The following is a 25,966-nucleotide window of genomic DNA, read 5'->3' as shown; positions in this document are numbered from 1 at the left end:
CAAACAAAAAAAAAACCGGAAAAATAAGGAAAAATATTTATGATGTACGTACCCGTCAAGGAATAAAAATGTTATAATCTAAAACCACGTTCATTGATCAAGTAGTTTTTTTTTAATAGGAAAATAAAAAATCCAGTCTATTATCGATACAAAAAGTTTTATTTTGAATACGAACAAAATCTCGGTAGTCGAATTGAATTGTTGCCCTTGAATTTTAATACATTCTAAAACAACATGGCGGTTTCCGGTTGCCAGCTCGCTTCCTCATAAAATTTGATTTTATTTAGTAAAAAAACCCACAACAAACTAAAACAAAACAAAATCCCCCCCCCCAAGAAAAAAAAACAACCAAATAATCTACTTGATCAATTTACGTGATTTTTGGAATATGGCATCTTAGTTCTATGACGGGGACGTACATCATTAAAGATTTGTCTGTATTCTCTTTATTTCCTTATTTTTGTTATAATTAAGTCGAATTCTAAATAAGGACCAAACATCCTCCTTTCTGTCTGGAGCGATTTCTTAAAAAACAAAAACAAAACAAACAAAAAACAAAAAACGAACCCCCCCCCAAAAAAATTAATTTTTTACGCACAACACACAATGCTTTAGGCAAACTATTACATTTTTTTTTTTAAAGAATACGCACCTGCACAGATGAGGCTGTATTGGATGCTGCACGGGTAGAGGTAAGGCGCAGCATCTTCGACCACTTTGCTCATCAGACTCGTCTCCAGACACTGCGGATCGTTGATGATGCCGGGACCGCTGTGGACACTAGTGTTGATCCCGCCTATAGAGGAAACAAGCACGCTCAAGTCACCTACAAAATACAGGGTTTAAGGAACACAAAGTTAGTGCCTATCCCTCCGCTGTACCGGAAACAGTGATGATCAGATTCCATCGTGCATGCAAAAATGATTGCAAATGCTGTGTGCTGGACGATTGTGCTGGACGATTGTGTTGGGCGATTGTGTTGGACGATTGTGTTGGACGATTGTTGAAACCATCAGCACGGGATGAGTCATGTGATATGAGAAGGTCAAGCAAAAGCGAGAGGAAAGAATGAACGAAGAATGAAAGTTTGACCTGTAGAGCACGCAGACCAGTATGCCAGGAATGTCCGTATAATCATCTCAAGTTATCCTTTTGCTCCCCCCCTACTTATCAGGTTGTAACAAAAGTTCTGTGCGATTTGCAATAAAATAATAAAACTTAAAACAAAAACATAAGTCAGTTTGACAACGTAAGTATAAGCTAAAGTATTATTTGGGCTTTACTGTTTTACTTCTACATGTTTTTTTTTCAAAGATGAAAAAATTCCTGCGCGCCTGTGGAACTCTCTTCTGTTTGCCTGCTTTCCAGCTGACTACAATATGGTTGTCTTCAAGTCCAAAGTAAACAAGTTTTTGATGAGCCGTTCCCCTTTAGTAATTCAATTTACCAAATTTCCACTAATTATTACTACGATATTGATATTAGAAACAGATGTTTCGACATTTTTAACGTTTCCTTTCCAGTTTAATATTTATTATTAATCGATCTAACATCATACTTATAAACTGAACCGACACAACTGCACTTTAACTTGCCGGAATATTTATTTGTTTTCATTTCCAGAAGAATTATACTAGCGAAGTTTTTTTTTCTGGTAATTCAAAATAATCTCGATAAAACAACGAAATATCACAAAAACATTAAATGATTAAACATTTATTGAATTTAATTGAAATTATTAAAAAATAACAATTTATCAAAATAAATTATAGTTAAAAGTTATAAATAAAATGTAAGCATTTAATATTTAAAAATAATTATATTAAAAATAATTATATTAAAAATAATTATATTAAAAATAATGCACAAATAATTATAACATTCAGTTTAGAATATTATGAAATAGATGAAAAGTATTTTTCTATAATTTTTTATTTTTTGTGAAAAAGACAAATTTATTTATTCTTTTCGGTAGTATAATTTTTCGAAAATGTAAATAAAAACTCATTTTTTTATCTAATAAAAATATAAAAAAAATGTCTTGTAGATTGAGTTTATTATTTATGTCCAATTTTTGGATAAATTATTCCATTAAACAAGCATTAAGTTCGGATTGTCTCCCATTTTCGCTGATATAACTCTTCCGAAAATGAAAACAAAAAATGCTTTCGACATGTTAAAGTACACTTGCGCTTAAGTTTTTACTATCAATAAGAAAAATAAAAAAATAAACATAAAAACAAGTAAATATTTTTTGTAGTCTAATCATTAAACGTATTTTGTCTTCTATTTTTAATTAAAAATGGAACTTTTTATGGTTATTTATTTTAGATAATCGAACTATTTTAGATCTAGTCGGAAAGGTAAGACATATTTTTGATTTTGTATTCTTGCGCTGACGTCGAACTCATAAACTGTTGTTTGTATCAGTCACAGATACGTCTTTGATAATCAGCCCAAAAGTGGCTTCGTTGCTGTCGAGCCGAGGAATTATTCTGTTCGGTTTCTCGACGTCCACCTACCCGGGCTTTACCTTCTCTCTAAGAAGTGGTTGGCTTATTGTTAATCGTTTGAGGTGCCTCTATCAGGGAATACTGACAGGATGCTCGATCACTTTTTGTAGGACAGAATGCGCTTATCCTAGTGCATTGGCTTTTCAAACCACACCTGACCTTGTATCTATATTACTAAAGAGAGGATAAATAATCTCATAAAATGTTTAATTAGTTTTAGAAGATAAACTATTTTCGTTAGGTCCGTGCTTATGTAGATAAAGTGTTCGTCTTCAGTTCCTATATTTTATGTCATCTTTTAGAGCCGAATCTCACATCAAACAATTCCATTTTGTTTTGCTTTAATTATAATCGGTTTTATTCTAATGATTAAAGCAATCATTATTTGTATTAATTGGACTCATGTCCTCATCTTGAGTGTTATTTACATAACGTTTCAGCCAATGTAACTTCAACATTCTTAAGGTGTATCTTGTCGAACTCGGGAATCTTTCTGTTGAACTCAGTAAACTACACAGAATTTCGAAGAGAATCATTAATTCATGAGGGTAGTATACTCTTGTTCCGTCAACTTGGTAGAAGTGCTACGTAATTAGCAATTGTATTTTGAGTGTTGCCCGCTCTGAGGATTGAACCTTCAACCTCCAGAATGTGTAACTTACAACTAAATTTTACCGTCTGCAAGGACTCTTGGTGTACTGGATAAAGTATTGGTAAAAACCAGTTGTGAATTACCCTCTTTCGGAGAAAAAAATCCATCCTCTGTGCAACGACACTAAAATGCAATTTAGGACTTTTACCTAGTAATGGCTAACGGAACGAGAACTTGTTACCTTCAAGGATTAAATAAACGGTTTTGTTCGAAATTCTATGCAGATTCCAGAATTCAATAGAAAGATTTCCAAGTTCGACAAGATACTCCTCAAGAAAGTCGGAGGTCACATCGACTGAAACGCTGTGCGACGAACAGTCTAAACGATAATCGAAGAATACGAATTATCAATCCTCATCTAGAAAAAAAAAAAAAAAAAAAACGAAACATAAGATTAAAAAGTTGTTTGTTTGAACTGACGCGCAGAAGAGAAAGTTTTGAGAATCCTGGTGTCGCCAGGTTACTTCAACTAGTTTTATTGCTATAAAGAATTGTTCAGTTTGAAATTTTTTAGAAGTCACCGACCACGACAAAAAATGCAACTGAAAAAGGCCGAAGAGTGAAACGACTGAACAGTGATGAACATAACAATGAAGATGAGGATAGCAGTTTAAAATGTGTAAATGATGAAAAACAACATTGTGTGATGAACTGTGTGTCTGTAATACTGATATGAACGGACAAAATATTATAAAAGAAAACGGACATAAAACGGATTCTATGTCTCGCATGCAACTATTAATAGTAAGAGAAACATTCAGACTGAATCCGGGCATTTTAAAGCTGTGCAGTGAGTGCTAAGTGCCCAGATGAGAAAGAAGCTCAAAATAAAATCAGAAAAATGATATTAATTATACGTTTTATTCTCGTTCCCGCACGCTTGTATAACTGTTGCCTCCAAAAAGTGAATATCATTAAGTATTTTTTATTTTCTTATTTCGGTCAAGGATATTTAATACACAATATGAAGACAAAACCATGTCTCGCCAAAATGGTGTCACAGGATTGAAATGATCGCAACCTGAACACATTAATTTTTTTCAAACTTCGTTTATAAATGACGCCATTTTTTTTATAAATACAAAAAATGGCCGCCGGTTGGTGGTTTACAGCGGAGGTTTTTAACAATGGCACAAAAAAACAAAACAAAAAAAAAACAATGGAAAGAAAAAAGTAAATGTGAAAGTCCAGATTTCAACCGAATTAAAAAATATATCACAATCTGATGCTTATATAGATTGGTGATGTTTTAAACTAACGCATTTCGGGCGAAAACATTACGTATTTACGTGTCGTCAAAATTAGTATAAATTCCAAAAATTACGAAAATTAATCTAGCAGAAGATGTATTGATATACATTAAACAAAAATCATCTACAATTACATTCTGATGCTTTGTGTTTAAAAATAGCGGACCCTTAATTTAAGTTAGTTTGTCATACAGAATTGGTTGCACAGCTGTTCCACATTAAAGCATAAAACTCGATAATTCGATAAATTGTATTTTTACTTGCAATTACTTTTGCACCAACTTTTTTTTTACTGAATCATTTTTCATAACTTTTGGAATCTATACGAATTTCTACATAGCACGTAAGTAAGTAATAATGTTTTCACCTGAAATGTGTTTGTTTAAAAGATCACCAAAACTGTCATGGAACGAAAATGTCAGATTTCAAAAAATACGTAAATTAATTAAATATTTATTTATTTATTTTTTTACATATATGTGGTGATATTATGGATTCCGGGCGAAGTCGACTAACCTTGCTGATGGGTTCTCATGCTAATCAGTGCAAAAGGCAAAGTTAAAATTCCAACCGATAGCTGAATAAACTCAATTTTTTTTACAATTTTTAGTGATTTTAATAGTAAATTGTATCCATTGCAGGGGATTTTGATATCCCTTTGTTTATTAAATATGGCGGATGAAAACAACATTTTCGTTTCCTCATGAATTTGATTTTCTTAGTTAAAAACCACAACGACGATAAAAAAAAACTACTTAATCAATTTATATTATTTTTGAAAAATGAATTTTTTGTTCCATGACGGATATGTACATCATAAAATTTTTTCTATTTTTATTTTTAATTAGGTTAAATTTTGGACTTGCACTAAATGAAAAAAGACGGGGTGCTTGTTCGAAGAGAACCGACATATCGATTTTTTAAATGCGTCATTTTAAACAAAAACAATATTTCTTACTTAATTGTCCTGTCGAAAATAGTAATATATGAAAAAATGACGACAATTCATCAAGTAGAACAATTGCTATTGTGTTTTTAATAAAAAAATGTTTTTCGATACCGACTACACATGTTGGGCGCCATTTCGATGTAGTCTAAAATATGCTTTCTAAGTTATGTCCCCTGTTTCTGAAATTTTCACTGTCTACTCTCAAACATTTACCAAAATTGCAGTTTTCCCCTAATTTTCCGTAAAAATTACTTTTAACTATAAATAACTTTCCACTCGATGTATTTTCCACATACCAATTAAGTAATATTGTTTTTGATTAAAAAGATACATATTCAAAAAATCGATCTGTCGTCTCTCTTTGGACAAACACGAAAAACAGAAAAAGTAAAGAAAATCAGAACATGAGCCATATATCGGCACGATTGTTTCCAATTGTGATTTACAATACAAACCGGAAATGGCCGAAGCATTTTACGAATTGAAAGCCGCGAAAACAGTGTAAAAAAAGGAAAAGACACTAAGTAAGGGTTAGGGTTAGGGTTAAAAAAAATACTCCCTCAAAAATGTAGTTGGAAAACGTCTAAAATATAAATAAAATTGATAAAAAATTGTAAAATGGCAGACGACACTAAAGTATACGAATGCAAATTAGGTTAGGTTGACATTTTTGGTCGTTGTCCAGAATTCAACTTAATTAATTAAAAAATAAAAAAAGAAGCAAAATCTCAGAAAAATATTTGTGATGTATGTACCCGTTATGGAATGAAAAGATCATATTCCCAAAATCACGTAAATTGATCAAGTAGTTTATTTACGATTTTTAGCAATCGCAGCCATTACAATGCCGACTTTTATCCCTATTTCTGGAGAGGTTGTTGAGGGGAAGGTAACCAATAATAAATTTTAAATATGATCGAGCGAAGCACATCATCCTCGCTTCCTCATAAAATTTGATTTTTTTTTAAATTAAAAATAAAACTACTTGATCAATTTACGTGCTTTTTAGAAGGCGACATTTTTTGTTCTGTAATGAGTATGTACTTCATAAACATTTTTGTGCGTTTTTGTTTTTAATTTGGTTGAATTCTGGACAAGCACTGATAAAACTTCCTAAAATAAATAAAATAAAATAAAATAAATAAAGTTGATTGAAAAAATTGTAAAATGGCAGACAACACTAAAGTATACGGAAGCAAAACCAAGTTAGGTTGAGGTTAAAAAATTTTGGTGCTTGTTTGGTATAATAAGGAAAATCGAAAAATTGAATTTCAACTAAAAACAATATTATCTACGTAATTGTCATGTCGAAGTCAGTAATGTCTCATGGTTTGAAATCTGTTTATTTAAATATATTTTTCAATTTTTTTCGAACGAAATTTTCATTTAATAATTAATTTTCTATTAATTTTATTCATTGCGGACTATGATCCTAATCTTTTTTTTTAGTAGTTGTTTCGGGCAACTCTTCCTCTGGCCTTCGTCAGGTGGTAACCGCAACCCTGAATCTCCTAACTACATCCGCAGCAATTGCTATCTTTTGTTGTCGTCTCACCGCGTTTTTTTTTTTTTGCCAAGTAAACCTCTGTCTGGCTTTGGGTAGGATTGAAACCGCTATCTTCAGACAATTCTCACCTGGGACCGAAGGGCGACCAAGGTTGAATTCTTTGGTCTTATAAATTCATGTTTATTTATTATCTGATCTTCCATGGCCGGATCCGTACTTTAATTGGAATTAATTATTGAGATGAGTATTATTTATTAATTTTATTTATTGCGGACTCATTTCTTTAAAAATTATTATTTCATGACATTTCGGCCAACTATTCCTTTGGCCTTCGTCAGGTGGAAACTGCGACGAAATAGAAACTCCAAATAGCTGCACCCACAACAATTACTGCCTTCCGTAGTTGTTGTCGTCTCACCAGGGGTTTTTTGTTAATTTTTTTTTTTAAATAAAATAAATTAATTTTCTATTTTATCATTTTTCGTAATTTTTTGGATATGTTATTAATTTCGACAAGATAAGTAGATACTATTGTTTTTAATTGAAATTAAAATTTTCGATTTGCGTTATTATTCTTTTTTTTTTTTACAAAGGCATCACCTCTTATCAAGGCCAAGATGCCACTCGAGGATAAGGGTTAAAGAGTGTACAGTAGAAATTGGACAATAAAGTAATCGTTAGTAATGGAAATTCGGTAAATTTGTTAACTTATATGGAACGGCTCATCAAAAACTTGTTTACGTAAGACTTGAAGACAACCATATCGTAGTCAGCTGGAAAGCAGGAAAACTGAAGACAATTCCATAGGCGTGCAGTTCTAAGAAAGAAGCTTTGTTCATGGAATCTACGTTTAGGTTTAGGCATAGATAAAGAGTGGGGGGAATTATTGTTAGTATTTTCTGCTAGACGGGTGTTTCCTGTGAAAGTTTGGCGACCATAGATTGAAGCTCAGTCGAGCACTTGCCATGAAAATAACGATAAAGCAGAGACAAACTCGCAACATCTCCTCTGTGAGAAAGAGGTTGCAGGGAAGAGAAAAGAACATTCCCTACGAGACTACGAAGTCTATTTTGAACTCTATCAAAGCAGAATAAGTCCATTCTAGCAGCTCCTGTCCAGATGTGGCAACAGTACTCCGTCCTTGGGCGTACCTGGCTCTTATATAGATAGAGAATTGTATCAGCAGTGAGATATCTACTGGATCGATAGAAGGATCCCACCATTTTTCCAGCGGCCTTGGCAATGGATTTAATGTATGTGTTCCATTTAAGATCAGTAGTAAAGGTCAAGCCCAGGAGCTTGTCAAAACATGAGGCCTCCTCAAGACGAGAGCCATTCATTTCAATTGATGCCAGATGGAGATCAGAGCGTTGATGATGTAAAGATAAAAGCTTGGTTTTAGATGCATTAAAAGTAGCAAGCCACCTCTTTCCCGATTGTACTCTGTGCTCAAGATCAAAGGAGAGAGAATCAGAGAGAACTTAGTCGCTTACGGTCTTAAACGTGCTACCATAGATATTAGTGTCATCAGCATAAATGTTGACAAATGATGTAAGGATGTGATTTGGAAGATCATTAATATAGATCAGGAAGAGATATGGACCCCTGAGGAACTCCAACATTGATACTAAGAACTTCTGATTTCTATCCATCACCCACTACTCTTATGAACCTATCAGAGAGAAATGATTTAATAATTGAGAACACATTTCTAGTTATACTGTAGCTGGAAATTTTGTGAAGTAAACCTTTATGCTATACTCTATCAAAGGCCTTTGATATGTCAAGAGCAATTACCCTAGAAAGGTCGCCCCCGTCGAGAGATTCGCTAATCATATGAGATATAACTGTAAGCATATCTAGCAGGATGGAAAACATATTATGTGCCACTAAGAAGGCTATTTTTACTGAGATAGTTGATTACTTCTCTATTAAACACAGATTCCAGCAGCTTAATCATGACGCACAGGAGACTTATTGACCTGTACTGAGAGGGAGATGAGCGATTACCTGAATTCTTAAATATAGGGCATACTGATGAGATTTTCCACGGTGATGAGAAGCAATTCTCCTTAAGACAACGTTTAAACAATTTTGTAAGTATGGGCGCTAGTTCTGGTTGAAGTTTTTTGGGTACTATATTTGGAATACCGTCAGGGCTGGTTGCTTTACTGGAATCAAGGTTTTTGATTAGCTTGGCAACATCATGTACAGATATTTGTATATCACATAGCGTGTTTTCTGATACAGAAGGAAATATTGGGGGTTGGCGGCCTTGGTCGCAAAAGGTAGAATTAGTTGCAAACTTCTTGGCAAAGAGTTTGGCTTTGTCTGATACTGACGAGGTTATCTTAGGTCCATTGATGATAGTTGGGATAGAGCACACGCTTCTGTTCAGGATTCTGTTTGCTATTTGCCAAAACTGGTGGGAACCAAGCTACTGCTCAGCTACTTTGGACTTAACGGACTGGGTATACAGCCCTCTTGTGTTCTTTATTACTTTTTTACAGTAGTTGCTGACAGTCCTGAAAGCGGCTTTAGTCTCAGTACATCTATTATGTTGGAAGCAATGAAAAATGTGATTTCTGTCCGCAATGGCAGCGCACATTCTGGAGAGAACCACGGCTGGCTATTAGGTTTTTGCTGGAACTTTTTCGAGGGTATGAAACGGTCTATACCTACAATTAACCATTCCGTCACGTCTGATACTATAGAGGACACATCCTTTTTAAACATGGAACGCAGAGGTAGATCTGATATAAATGTACGGAAGCTATCCCGTCAGCTATAGAGTATCTGAACAAGCACCCATATTTTTAACTAATGGGCGCTTATTTAGAATTACACTAAAAAAGTACATAAAAATATTCATTGTGTACGTATTCGTCATGGAACGAAGATGTCATATTCCAAAACTCACGTAAATTGATCAAATAGATTTTCATTTACGAAAAAAAAAAAAAAACGATGTTTAGCGATTCTAATACTAAATGTATCCATTATAAGGCTAGATTTGACCTCGATGCTTCAAATTGAGTTATCTCCCCCTTATTTATGCTGAATGAAAATGATGGCCGACCAAAATATCACTAACTTCGCTTAGTCATAAAATTTTATTTCTTAGTTAAAAACCTCCCAAAAAACTACTTGATCAATTTACCCGATTTTTGGAATCTGACATCTTCGTTCCGTGATGAGTACGTACATTATAAAGATTTTTTCGGGGTTTTATTACAATTCGCAGTAGTCAAAACAAAACAAAAAAACAAAAAACGAAACAAAATAAAAACAAACAAACAAAAACAAATATATCTCAAATAAATGTAATCAAAGGAAAGATACGTTACTTTTCTACCTAACAGAATAAGATATTAGTGTTTTTATTTAATGTAAAAATTTTATTCGGTTCGAAAAACAAGTAATATTGAGTGTTACCGGAGAACAAGAAAAATTGCCTCAATATCTATTTACACCTTTGAAGTCTCGATAATCACCTCAAAAAAAAAAAAAAAAGAAATAAAACAAAATGGTAGTTACAAAATCACCCAATAAATGTCACGGTAACAAGGTTACTACTATTTTTTTCTTTATTTCTTATTTTGAAGTCTTTGTTAAGACTTCAAAGACACCGCGGCCATTTTTTCTTGTTCCCCGGTAGCGCTCAATATTACTTGCTTTTCGAACCGAATAAACATTTTACATTAAATAAAAGCATTAAAAACTTATTCATTTAGGTCGAAAAGTAACTTATCTTGCCTTTGATTACATGTATTCGCTATATATTTGTTTTTTGAAAACTTTTTTTTGTACCTCTGTGGATTGTAATACAAATCCCACAAATTTTTATCACGGACGCGAGGGGGCACTTGAGTTTAACATTAAGTTAGTAAAAATGAAAAAAAAAGTTATTTTATTTAATGCCGGTGAATGCTCGATCGTTTCCGGCCTGTTCCGTTATTTGCAACCGAAATCACTAGGAAACATTCGTGTCTATATAAGTCATGCTACGTAAGGACAAATGTTTTTGCTTTTTATGGCGATGAAACGTTATTAACTACGTAGTTCTTATTTACTTGCCTCCCCACAATCGCAGAGTTAGACACAAGGTCGGTTTTTAATGTGGGGAAAACTCAGTTGCCCAAAAAGGGGCACTCTGGATAGAGACAAAAATAAAAAATTGTCTCAGTCACGTAGGATTTCCCCTCCATTGACCAAGGACAGAAAAGGTGAAATGTAGCATCAGAACAGATACATTTTATTCTTGGCCCTACGTAGTTTAACAATAATTAAAAGTGTATATGGAAAGGGGAATGGGCGATTCTATAGAAAAGGGGGGGGGACCAATATCGGTCCGAATGTTTCCGAATATGATACATGCAACAACCGGAAATGACCGAAGCTGTTTACACTTTGAAAATTACAAAAAAAAAAAAAAAATGTAAAAATGCAAACGACACTAAATTAGTTAGTGTTAGTGTTAAGGTTATGTTAGGGTTAAAAACAAAATCCTTCGAAAAAATAAAATAGAAACTTCTTAAAAAAAGGATTTAATTATTGAATTGAAGAATTGAAAATTATACGAAACTAGCCTGGGTGCCTGGCGTTGCTCGGGTGTTTGGAAGTATGTGTTGAGCAAAAAAAAAAAAAAAATGTGGTAGTAGGCAGACTCGAACCCGTGACGCGAAGGCAGAAAAGAAAGTGAAAGAAAATCTCACGTTTACTGCTACTCGATGACGCGAACGTTAAAATTAGGCACGGATACGATGGCTTGCAAAAATGGCTCGCAAAAAATCGACCCCTCCTTGTAGAAAACTGCCCAGTTGAGGGTGAAGAAATTAATTAATTTTTCGATATTTGTCGTCTGAGACATCGAGCTTCAAAATGATACCGATCTCGTGAAAATCAGTCGCAGTCGAAAGTAGTAGGCATACATACATACATACATACATACATACATACATACATTTAAACAGACAGATGAGATTTATATTATAGATGGGTGTTTCTGTAGGAGGGAACCCATCAAGCCGAATGTGTCCGATTGCCATTGATGGCATAAACCAAAATGGTCGAATTAAAAGACACGAAAAAATGTAAAAAGGCAGATTACATTAGAGTAGGGTTAGGTTAGGGTTACGATAAAAAAAATTATCCTCTAGGAAAAGTTGGCAATATGGAGACTACGGGGGAGGGTTTAGCCTATATCACGAATTAAAGCGAAATCTTATATACCGAATTTGATAATACGTGCTACCGGTTCTCCTGTAAAACATGTCTCGATGATTTTATTTACGCTTTTTCTCACTCACATGACCCAATTCTGAATTCGTAGCAGCAGGCCGATATCAGTAAATTTTTTCTACGAAAACGTTCATTAATAATTTTTTTTATTAATGTCTAACATATTTCAAACTAATTTAACTTATTACAGAGTAAAAATAATTAAATTAAAAACAAAATCATTTCTTTTATTTCGAATTATTTAATGAAGTAAAAATGCCATTTTTTACTTCATCACGAAATTTTAAAAACTATTTTTTTTCATCGTATTTTGAAGTTAAATTAAGTTTTACAATATTTTTGTTTATTAAATTATGAGGTAATTTGCTCGAATAACTTTTTTAATTTAGTAATCAAGAAAAACAAATGGAATTTTTACTTGATTAAATAATTCGAAGTAAAAAAATGAATTTTGTTTTAATTATTTTTTTACTGTGCAATGATTTATATCAGTTTGAAATATGCTAGACATAAAGAAATCTTATTTATGACCGTTTTGATAGAAAAAAATATCAACTGATATTGGCTCACTGCTACGTAATTCAGAATAGGGTCATACCCGAAAACTTAGAAAAGTCGTCATTTTAAAATGTGGGTGTTAAGATAGAAAGTAAAAATGTATCCATCTATTACTAATCGATCCATACCAACATTTATTACTAATGGATCCATACCAACATCTATTACTAATGCATTCATACCAACACCTATTACTAATGGATCAATACCAACATCTATTACTAATCGATCCATACCAACACCTATTACTAATGGATCCATACCAACATCTATTACTAATGGATCAATACCAACACCTACTACTAATTGGTCCATACCAACATCTATTACTAATCGATCCATACCAACACCTATTACTAATGGATCAATACCAACATCTATTACTAATTGGTCCATACCAACATCTATTACTAATGGATCCATACCAACATCTATTACTAATCGATCCATACCAACATCTATTACTAATGGGTCCATACCAACATCTATTACTAATGCATTCATACCAACACCTATTACTAATGGATCCATACCAACATCTATTACTAATCGATCCATACCAACACCTATTACTAATTGGTCCATACCAACATCTATTACTAATCGATCCATACCAACACCTATTACTAATGGATCAATACCAACATCTATTACTAATTGGTCCATACCAACATCTATTACTAATGGATCCATACCAACATCTATTACTAATCGATCCATACCAACATCTATTACTAATGGGTCCATACCAACATCTATTACTAATGGATCCATACCAACACCTATTACTAATGGGTCCATACCAATATCTATTACTAATGGGTTCATACCAACATCTATTACTAATGGATCCATACCAACACCTATTACTAATGGATCAATACCAACACCTATTACTAATGGGTCCATACCAATATCTATTACTAATGGGTTCATACCAACATCTATTACTAATCGATCCATACCAACACCTATTACTAATGGATCAATACCAACACCTATTACTAATGGATCTATACCAACATTTATTACTAATGGGTCAATACCAACATCTATTACTAATTGGTCCATACCAACATCTATTACTAATGGGTCCATACCAACATCTATTACTAATCGATCCATACCAACATCTATTACTAATGGGTCCATACCAACATCTATTACTAATGGATCAATACCAACACCTATTACTAATGGATCCATACCAACATTTATTACTAATGGGTCCATACCAACATCTATTACTAATCGATCCATACCAACATCTATTACTAATCGATCCATACCAACATCTATTACTAATGGGTCCATACCAACATCTATTACTAATGGATCCATACCAACACCTATTACTAATGGGTCCATACCAACATCTATTACTAATTGGTCCATACCAACATCTATTACTAATGGATCCATACCAACATCTATTACTAATGGATCCATACCAGCACCATCATAAAAAATAAAAGGAAAATCTTTCTATGTACGTAACAATGATAGAAAGATTAAATTGTATACAAAAGTTATGTAATTTTATCAGGTTGTTTTATTTTTTATAAAGGCAATAATTTCTAAGAAATTCATGGGAATTCGTAGGCTTTTCGATGATGTACAAAACTGATTTAAAACTACTTCTGAAGAGTGTTAAAAAGGAAAGATAAACATTGATGAATTTGATTTTTCCGATGCTCGTTCTAACGTTAAGAACGGGTTTCAAAATCTCGCAAGTTAAGAATTATCTCCCTTGCACTTCAAACTACAGGATGGAACGATAAAATTATCGCCTTCGAAAAGACGACATGATTCCATTTCATTTAATGAAAACAGTTGTTTTTTTTCAGACCATCTACTAGTTGGCCAGTTGTGTACAAATCCCAAGAACGGGAGGGACCTTCTATCATGTCTGAAATTGACACAATGTTCAATGAGCGAAATCAAAGATGAGCCGCTGTACAACTGATACTCTCTACCGGTCCAAGTTATGACAATAGGACCATTGACAGCATGCTAAAAATGCAAATCCGGACGGTTCAATGCTTGAGGGCACAGCTCAACGCATCGGACGACACTTTGGAGGTGGTGGAGCGGAAGACCAAGACTGAGGGTACCACCAGGAAGATCTGGACCAGGGAGTTCATCGAACAGGTCCAGGTAATCATTGATAGAACTCCCCAGCGGTCTATTTGGCAGATTGACAAACAACCTCAGATTAATCGTCCGCCAGGTTGCTCAACAAACTGAAGCATTCCAAGAAGCTAAACATGCACTGGTTCTTTTCAGATGAAAAGAACTTCTGTCAGTACCAGGTGAACAACAAGTAGAACCATCGCTGGAGTGCCACGCATAACAGGAACGTGCCCAGGTTAATGAAAGCAAAGTTTCCGGCCAGTTATGGTCTTGGTGTGGTTTCAAGTGATGGCCACATTATGCCAACTTACATCTTGGAAGTCGGCTTGAAAGTCAACACTAAAGTGTACCTGGATGTGCTGAAGAGTGTGGTGATCCCCTAGTGCAATCAGATGGCTGCTGGCAGACCTTGGATGTGGCAGCAGGATCCGGTGCCGGCCCATAAGTCCAAAGAGACTCACTCAGGCTTGGCTTCAGAAGGAGTGCTACGACTTTGTACCCTTTTCTTACTACCCCCTTCTCCTCCGACCTGAACCTGCTGGACTACTTCGTTTGGTCATGCGTTGAGAACATCACCAACATGACCTCCCACAACACCAAAGCCAGCCTGATCGCCGCCATCTGCGCTTGTGGAAAAGGCACACTCCCAGTTCCAGATCGGTATCGAGGCGGTGATTAAGGCTGAAGGTCATTACATTGAATAGATGTCAGCTCTACAACATAATTAAGTTACCCGAATTGATTTTTTTTTTAATAAAAGTTTGAAAATAAAGCTGTAGTGTTGTTTTCTTTAGGGCAACCATTTTTTTCGTTCCACCCTGTATTTGTAAAATGGCGTTGAAAAGTCATCGTTAAGTGATAAAATTCTCTTTTCTTGTCTTTTTTTTCTTTTTTTAAATAAAACTATTAATACTTGACCAGATTACACGATTTTTGATGTGAAATATTTTCTTTCCGTTACGGGTAAAATTGTTTTTCTTTATTTTTGTTATTTTCATGGAGAGGGGGTTAGGGTTAGGAGAGGGGGTATGGACTTGCACTTGAAGATTTTGTATTTGTCTAAAGCCGAAACTCTACTTCTACTACTAATCTTTTTATCTATTCCTAACGGATATTGTGTATATGTCTGTCTAAAACCGAATTCTACTTATACTTCAATAAGCTTGACAGACAAAAGAAAATACTATTTCAAACTTAAGCATGAAAGGCCCGTCAAAAATGCTATTTAAACTATGAACAAAAAATGAAAATGGCTGAGTCATTTGTATAGAAACTGAAATGCATTCTGATGGATTTAATTTCGTAATGAAATCATTTTTTAAATCGGATTTTTAAAAATTCGTTTTATTTTATGCATTTTTTATCAAAAAAAATAATAGAGGAATAGTAATGTTAAGTTTGCAGGTTGAAACAAGTAACGTAGAAAGCAATACAAATGACGACTCAACAAACAAAGGTAGATCAAATAAGAAGTGTATTAGGAAAAGGTATATTTACAGGATATTTACATAATGGTGTCAAATAAGAGAGTCTTTGCTGGAGAAACATATCTGCTCTCGGCGGCCTTCGGTGGCTTCTGGTGAACACACACTCAGACTAACTGAGTTTTCCTATTTATGTGTAATTACTATCCACATATGCAAATGAATGTGTGCCACCACTACAAGTAAAAGATATCAGGTTGATGCAAAAGTTTTTGCAGGTTTGTAAAAGGATCATTTTAAAACCATTGCAATTTATTTTATGCATATTGTTATTAAACATATCACCAGGATTTATTTGTAGCTTTTGTTTTTCAGATTATTAAAGCATAATTCATATTTTTTAAAACAATATTCTTACCCGTGTTGATCAGAAAACGATCTTCTTTAGTCAACCAAAAGAGAGTCATCTTCCATCATGATAATGCTCGTTCTCACACAGCAATACTGATCAAAGATCTCGTAGGAGAATTTAGTTGGGAAATCTTGCTCCATCCATCATGTTCTCCTGATCTAGGTGCCTCTGATTATCACTTATTTCAAGGGTTACAAAACCATTTATATGGCTTTAAATTAACATCATGAGAGGAGTTTGAACATGAGTTAGAGTCATGTATCACATCAAAATCTAAACAATTTTACAAGCGAGGCGTTTATACTCTCGTTGACAGATGGAATCAAATTATAGAGTAAAAGTCGTTATTGTTATGAATAATGATTTTCAAAAAGACAGTTTTTCATTTTCAAAATGAAATTTTCAACCAGTAAAAACTTTTGCACCGACCTGATAATTCAGTTGAAAGTGAAACTGATGCGTGAAATGCAGACACACGTGAAGTTGTTTCATAATTGTGTTAATATAAAGATTAGAACCTTCAGTAGAAAAAAAGGGCGACAAACTTAAGTGCAACATAAAAATTTTTAAAAGGAAATATAGTTCGAAAATTTGTTCCAAACAAGTTTACATTTACCAACTCATTTGTGACGTATTTGTGTTTAAAACAATTTAATAATTAATAAAAAAATATAAGCATGTCAAATAGCCGTTACTATTGGCATTTAGGAGTTAAATTGTGGTACATAGATATTAATGTGCGAGACGAAAGAGCATAATGAGCTTTTCTTTCTTTGTTCGTTCGGCTCATTCTTTCCTCTCTTTCCGTTTTACTCCTTTCTTGCTTCTAGAAAAGGAAGTCACTAATAAAATCAAGAGTTCCAAAAATGGCAGAGAGGCGTCGGATTTTACATCGAGATGCGATCCAAACGAATGCAAAAAAAAAAAAAAAAAATAAATAAATAAAATAAAAATAAAAATAAAAAAACGAATTGCTTGAATATCCACCCAATTTCTTTCCCCACCCCACCCGGTTCGTTTTGAACAAAAAAAAAAAAAAGAAAAAAAAAAGAAAAGGGTTTTCACAGGAACGTATTAACTCAATATTTTTCAACCAATGAAAATCGTTTTAAACCTAAAAAGTAACAAGTCTATGTTAACTTAATCAAATCTATAAAAAAAGTGTGACGTAGTCAATGAAATCAGAATTCTTCCGGGTGACACAAGCGACGTGTCTCGACTGTTTTAGCATCAACTATGCCAATCCTAGAAACATCAACTGGAGGGCCCTACACTGAATTTCGGTGCTTAAGAGAGTTAACAGATCAATTTTGAAAAATATGTATAAACAAAAACAACAATACTTACTTGTGATGTCGAAAATAGTAACATATCAAAACATTACGAGAATTCATGAAATAGAAAATTATTTATTGTTAAAAGTAATTTTTACGGAAAATTAGGGGAACTGGCATTTTTCCTAGATGTGAACACCTTAAAGATTACGATTATTGGGGGCATAATTATCTCCCTTTTCACCACTTTAATGGCTAACGTAGTGTTTTAGACCATAGCGATAGATTTTTTATTTTTACTTAAAAACACAATAGTAGTTGTTCTAGGCGATAAATTTTCGTAATTTTTGAATATATTACTATTTTCGACATGAAAATTAAGTAAGTACTGTTGTTGTTTTTTTTTTTTTTTTTTTTTTGCTTAAAACTACATATTAAGAAAAATAGATCTGTCAACTTCATTTTAAATTCTTTTAAGCTATCTATCCCGTTACAATTTAACTACTCAGAAGAGAAACTCACAAGATTTTCATCGGCCATGTTTTTTTCCGATCCGCCATTGATAAGAAGCGTAAATACCCGAAAAGCAAAGGGAGATAAGTCAGTCTGTCATTTAACCAATTAATAATGAATGGCGGACAAACTACGATAAAAATGATATTTATTTTTAATTAAAATGCTACTCGATAATTTTTCCTATTAAAAAAAAAAAATTGTTTAATAGGTAAGTACATCGAAGAATTTTTATTTGGAATATTGTTTGGATTTTTATCTGTGCTCCTTAATATATAAGCACCGAAAAACAAAATTCTATCACCAAAAAAATGTTTGATTTTCATAAATGAATGTTTTTATGGAAGATATCAGCGTTTAATTATGTAAGTGTTAGGTTAATGAAATTTATACATTTGAATGGACATTGTATAAAGCGTGCGGGTTGCATGCATGCTGAAAAGTATTTCGTAGGTGACACAGAAGAAAATGGCATGCATTAGTTAGATTATGATGATGATAATGATGATGATGATGATTATGATGATGGTGATGGTGATGATGATGTATGCATCAACTATTATCTAATATCTTCATCTTTACATTTTTTAATTGCATATTGGGTTGGATGTAAGTTTAAATCTAAAACAAAATAAATAATTAAAATAATAAACAAAAAAGAAATACGCACGACGTTTAGCTGCCGAGAACTTAACTGACGACGATTGTTTCAAATATGCCGCCACCCTGCGCAAAAATTCAAGAGTGTGCAGCATCCACAAGTGTCGTTAATGTGTATGGACTCCGCATCTTTTCACGCAGAAGAAGCCCCGGCAGATTTCATAGACGGCGCTTTAAATGATGTCATCGACGGAGCTAGGCATCGCTGGCTTCCCGGCGATCCTGGAACCGGTTGTCTTCAACAGACTAGCAAATGTCAAGTCGTTAATAAGGAATGTGACACAAAGTGACTTTTCGAATGTCGTTTGCGCGATCGGGTTTCGATCCTGACTTGAGGAAGTTGCTTGTCTAGCCGCACTGATGAGCTATGAAACAGCGAAACAATACTGTATGTGGATGACTATATATATATATATATATATATATATATATATATATATATATATTTATATATACATATAAATATTTATATATATATACATATTTATATATATATACATATTTATTTATATATATACATATATATACATATTTATATATATATACATATTTATATATATATACATATTTATATATATATATACATATTTATATATATACATATTTATATATACATATTTATATATACATATTTATATATACATATATATATATATATATATATATATATATATATATATATATTAGTAATGCAATCAAAAGGATGTAGTGTTTACCTGATATATGCAATGGTAATCTTCAATACCAGTGTTTATATTTAGATAATTTAATCTCAACCGAATAAAAAGCTCAATACGCAATAGAAAGTAGAGCTTATTATAAGAGGAAGAAAATTAAAACTGTAAGTTGAACTTTACAATAAAAATTTATTGTTCGACTGAATACCCCCCCCCCCCAAGACATTTTACAAACCCTTAATCCGCGGAGTTTCAAAGAATGCTATTCTTGCTACTCTTCTCATCAGAAGACAGAAAGTAAGCAGCAAATTATATTTGTAGCAATGCTAGAATTTGCTATCTATGGCATTAAGTGAAACCGCCATTTATTGTAGTCATACATTATGCGCGGTTTGTTTTTATATATATATTTATTGCATATCAAGCATTTTTTCACTTATTTTTATTGGCAATTTATGACTACAATAAATTGCGGTTTCACTTAATGCTTAATGCTTAATGTATTTTACTGATACATATTGTTTCTAAGTAGCAAAAATATACTGGAATAATTTTAGTTTCAATTAGTGTGTGAGTCTCATATCAACACAAATTGATTCACATGACCCCTTTCGTATCCCGGGTACACCTTACATTGTGTAACGGTTTTGTTTTCTTCTAACCAATCGTTAACTTCCGTTTTAATAATTGTTTAGAAAGATGAAGATATTAGGAAACTAAGTGGTTGAGTTAAAAACATAAAAACGATGATAGAACTATGATTGGTTAGTGACATGCTCCTTACCGTTGTCTTGACTGAATGAATATTCTGAACCGTTCCCACTTCCGGCGGCCATTATCAAGGGCTCGGCTTCCGGCATGGTGTGGGCGGCCCCTTTATTAAGGCTCACGTGCTCGTTGATCTCCCGGATGGTCTCCTTCACAAGCTCACGACACCAGACGCTCAAGTTGGTGCCTACCATATGCATCAGACCGAAACGCGCGATTGCTTTATAACTTTGAATACACATCTGCATTTAGAAATAGAGGAAAACAAAAGATGGTAGAATGCAAAAGGAATAAAGATGTTTCAGAACAATGCAGACTATACATTTTGGACTTCATAGTACAAGATGTGTAGTTTTATAATTAAATCAGCTTGTCTTTAAATCAAAGATGGGCTCAACTTCAAATCAAAGATGGGCTCAACTTCAAATCCAAGATGGGCTCAACTTCAAATCCAAGATGGGCTCAACTTCAAATCCAAGATGGGCTCAACTTCAAATCCAAGATGGGCTCAACTTCTAATAAAAGTTCAAATTCGAATAAAAATTGATTCACCTTCAATAAATAACAAGCTTGAATTTGAATCCAAAATAGGATCAACTTCAAATGCAAAATAGGATCAACTTCAAATGCAAAATAGGATCAACTTCAAATTCAAAATAGGCCCAACTTCAAATCCAAAATAGGCCCAACTTCAAATCTAAAATAGGCCCAACTTCAAATCCAAAATAGACTCCACTTTGAATAAAAAAGGTTCAAGTTTGAATAAATAAAAGTCCACATCACATTAAAACAGTTAAATTCAAAATAATAAAAAAGTTGACTTGGCAGGAATTATACGGAGCACACATTTTTTACACTTAAGTTAAAATAACCCAAACTTCGAATTAAAATAGTCCTGACTTTGGATCAAAATAGAAATCACAACTATGAATCAAAATACTCAATTTAAAAGTAAAAATGTTGAATTGAAATAAAAACGAACATTTTAAGTTATAATGATTAAATTAGAAATCGAAAAAAATTTAATTTAAAATTCTTAGTTTAAAGCAGTCGGTCGTTTAGCCCGAAGAGCTGTGACACAGTGAAACATTTAGTTTGTGGATGACTATATTTATATTGTTACTGATCGGTATTGGCAAAAGTTATTAACGTAAAGAGAACTCACCTAATTATTACTATTAATAAGAAGATACAACCTGTATTTGCTCGCTTCACACTGCAGTAAAATATTGCCAGTATAATGTGGGCGAAGGGAAATCCAACTCTCCCGACGAAGCATAATGAAAGGGTTCAAAATAGTTGAAAACTGACGCTGGCAATAAATCAACTCTATTCCCTAAAGAAGTAGATAATGCTCTTAGGGCCAAACCAAACCACACGTCATTCTAACAAAAAGCAGTCTGGTCAGCTAAGCTACTCCCTGCCAATGTACCAATGATTACCCTTGACTAATGTATATAGTTATCCACAGATGGACTGTCAGTACGGCTAGACAAGCAAATGTCTCAAGCTGAAATCGAAACTCAACTGTCTAAATAATAGTAATACTCTATAAGCTATTTGACTGCTGTTAAGGTTAATAAAATTCATATAAACATATGAACAGCCTACGCAAGTTAACTAGCGTTTCAATATTAATACATCTCTTCAGAGCTACATGATCATCTGAATATTAGAGTTTCAATTGTTCACAAAACAAACCAGACAGAATGAATCCGGCCAACAAAAAATGACTTTTTACAAGGTCGTAGCTATGGAATGGTTTGGGTAAAGCTATTCTTAACATGTCATTTACCCCCAACCAAAAGACATCAACCGCTATTCCGCAGCCTCTGGATAAATTCATATACATACATAAAATGCACACACGTCCGATATTAAGCATAAAACTATTTATTCATTTCAAAGTTGGGCACTTACCTTTGAGTTTAGAAAAACAAAATAAAGTTGAGCAAATGTAAACGTCAGGTGTAAAATTGGTAATAACCTCTGCAGAATGTTAGTGCAGGGAGACCGGAAGTCCAGCTCAAAGAACTCTCCAAACTGAAGACCACTTTTAATCATGCTGCCGATACCAAAACCTGAAAGATAAATATATATTAAGACAAGAGAAACCTGTAAAAACTTATAAGTAAAAGCAATAGAAAATTTAAGCAGATTGATTTTCGGTTAACGGGTATAAAATCTATTGAATACAACTTCCGCTTACTTTTGTAAGTTTAAAAATGATCTTTTTGATTTTTTTTGTAATTAAAATACACGAAAATAAAATATCAAAAATGAAATAAATGATATTAAGTATCAACACAAACCCTATAGCATTAAGTTTAAATAATATGATAGATTTTAAACAAATAAATACATTTCCAGTTTCTGCAAATTTGCTCATTTTTAAAATTACCATAATGTGTATACGTGAAAGACAAACACATGTCTGACGAAAGAATGATTTCCCGAAATATCACAATACGGATCCTCTATATGACTATGTGATATGTAATTTATCCCGGGTTACGCTGGCATATTGATGATTGTGATTTTGCTGAGAGGTTTGGTTAGTGCAAGAAGAGTTCAAGGGTTAAGTTGCTGACGTATATCAAACTCTGTAGTTTGGGTCGATGATAGCAGCCTGAAATAGGTCATTCAAATAAAATGTGGAAAGAAAGAAAGAGAAAGAAAGAGAGCGCATGAAAGAAAGAGAGGAAGATATCTTTTCTTTCACATGCAAGTCAGTCTGATTTCCGATTTTGGATGGAATAGATGCTTCGAGATTGGCACAAGGATGCGTCGGAGAAAGAAACGTCAAAAAGAAAAGAAAAGAAAAGAAAAAAGAGTTAAGAACGGCTGGTCAGAAAGAATATTGAATCACCAAGACTAAGAAAGAAATAAACCAACTATTAATTAAAAAAAAAACTTTCGACTTATTATTTTATGCATGCGGTTCCCTTTGCAGCTATGGACGACGAGGCCAAGTGGCAGAAAAAAGGTATGTAAACGTTTGGTAATACACACATATAAGACATTATGAACACGGCTATATATAGACACTAGAATTATCATGATTACATACAAAGAGACACACGTAACAGGATATACACAAAACAGATAGAATTCTCCCCCGCTGCATGAACATGCTGATGCAAGTAAGAACACAGTACAGGTGTTATATATATATATATATATATATATATATATATATATATATATATATATATATATATATATATATATATAATTTATTTTTACATAAACATTTGGGTATCACTACACATTCATGAGTATGTTTCGGTCAACTAGCTGTAACCAATTAGAGACATCAGGCGATGGTATTTTTTACAATAGTCAGAACTGAAATTTGAAAAGTAACATCGCTTGATAGTTGACTGAAACATACTCACAAATATGTAGCGATACTCAAATAAAAAAGTATATCTTGCTCTACTTTGGTATTCAACACTTTTGCTTAAACCTCGTTAATATATATATATATATATATATATATATATATATATATATATATATATAGAGAGAGAGAGAGAGAGAGAGATAATGAACTCTTCCGTTGATTTCAATGCATGAGGTTCCGCCACAACAACTAAGTTGTTCGGAAATCGACGCAGATGATTTGTTTATAGTGGTGAAGGCTTTGTGTAGAACCAACCACACATTTTGGTATTACTGCTAATCTTTGTCGGTGCAATAACTGCCACAAGACAGAGCATACATTAGACCGAAGGTTTTATATTAGAGTTTTCCTTCTAGATGCAGTCTTCGTTAACACACACACACACACACACACACACACACACACACACACACACACACACACACACACACACACAAACAGATTGTTGATTGTCGCTTAGTTATACAATTTGATTTTCTTTTTTATATTATTATTTGATCAATTTGCGCCATTTTCTTAGAAGAACGTTATGAACAAACACTTGTATTTTACTATTGTCTTGAAACTTGTGCATAATGACACCACTGACTGCTTCCTCCAAAAATAGCTTTATTTTATAATGCTGCTTCTCCCCACAAGAAAGAACACCGTCTTTTCTGTCTCTCCTCTGACACCTAAATGTGAAAAATAAATAACAATCCTTCATAAAGGGAAGGTGTTTGTGTGTATGTCCAGCTAAAAATCAGAAACTACACAAGACACACCAAAAGCTGATATATTCGTTATCAACATAAAAATAACTCCCTCAGTCATGAAATATTTCTCCATCATCGACCTTTGATGTAAGCTATAGTATTGGAACAGATACTAAACATTGATCTCAGCCAAAAGGCCAAACAGTAGCCAATTTAGAGTGTCTCTTTTTGGGGTATGGCATTTCCTCAAATTTTACACCGTGAAGGAGCAAGTTAATAAAAAATAAACCACTTGGACGATACTACATCTTAAAACGAGGACGCCACGATGAAGATAAAGCCGAAATTTGAGTTCAAATTTAAAGAAAAAAATCACCCAGAAATCGCAGACTATTATTCAGCATACTCCAGATTCCAACGCAAATAGGATTAAGGGAAATTGATATTCTCGTCACCGTGGAACATGTTCAGCGAGAAATGAGTTCCTGAACTGATTCTGGAATCGGGCTCATAATACAGCGTCTGTCAAGACGAAAGTAGGTCATGCACAATTATATAAAATGTATTAATCTTAGGCTGCATATTTTCTCTTTTCATCTCTATCACAGATGTGATGTCGCTAGTCTCAGTCTTCTTTTTATAAATACTATTATGACCTGTGTTGTTCAGAATTAAATGATCTATTCCCTGCTTCTTTTGTTTCTGCTCGTTTGACTTTTTGGTCTAGTGGTCTTCACCAATTCGCTGTATAATACATTCGTTATAATATAGTTTCTTATAGCAGTAAGAATTCCCACGAGCTACAGATTTAGGGGAACTCTTTTCCTGTTAACTAGTTCCCTCCTACCTATAACCTTGATAATTTCAAAACTAAGGTCCATAGACATGTCTTTGTGATAATCATCTTTCATTCTTGTTAACGTATTGCATCAAGTGGCTTCACACGTTGTTGGAGCAATCAATTTCCATCAGATATATATATATATATATATATATATATATATATATATATATAGAGAGAGAGAGAGAGAGAGAGAGAGAGAACTTTGTGAAAATTAAGATTCAGATAATCAATTTTTGCAAATATTTTAATAAATATTCCCCAATTAATCTATATATTAATACGATAGCGTGTGTGTTCTTTTGTGTGTCACGCTTTCCGGCAAATTTCATTGGTTAAGATTTAATTCATTTTTTGAATTGTTTCAGAGAGAGAGAGAGAGAGAGAGAGAGAGAGAGAGAGAGAGAGAGAGAGAGAGAGAGAGAGAGAGAGAGAGAGAGAGATGTATGCTGTGTACTTCCTTAAATAAACTATTACTGCTACTACTACATTT

At 33.4% G+C, this 25,966-nt stretch overlaps 1 protein-coding gene across 3 annotated transcripts in view; it reads right to left on the bottom strand.

Annotated features, from left to right (window-relative positions):
* LOC145259134 (proton channel OtopLc-like) overlaps positions 1 to 25,966 on the bottom strand; it is a 391,597-nt gene that overhangs the window by 21,140 nt on the left and 344,491 nt on the right. For 2 of the 3 annotated variants that reach the window (XM_080116814.1, XM_080116815.1), the window contains exons 6-8: positions 22,452 to 22,612; positions 20,548 to 20,773; positions 653 to 826 (exon numbers count right to left, since the gene is read on the bottom strand). In XM_080116814.1, coding sequence (XP_079972940.1) covers positions 653 to 826; positions 20,548 to 20,773; positions 22,452 to 22,612 — 561 coding nt within the window. The remainder of the gene's footprint in view (positions 1 to 652; positions 827 to 20,547; positions 20,774 to 22,451; positions 22,613 to 25,966) is intronic. The other variant, XM_080116816.1, reaches the window with a different exon arrangement.

The sequence above is a fragment of the Euprymna scolopes genome, chromosome 34 (genome assembly GCF_053919585.1).
Source record: "Euprymna scolopes isolate OS-2025 chromosome 34, ASM5391958v1, whole genome shotgun sequence".
NCBI classification, from domain to species: Eukaryota; Metazoa; Mollusca; class Cephalopoda; order Sepiida; family Sepiolidae; genus Euprymna; species Euprymna scolopes.
Note: the sequence above shows the minus strand (reverse complement) of the source record. Positions and strands in the feature narration are given on the sequence as shown.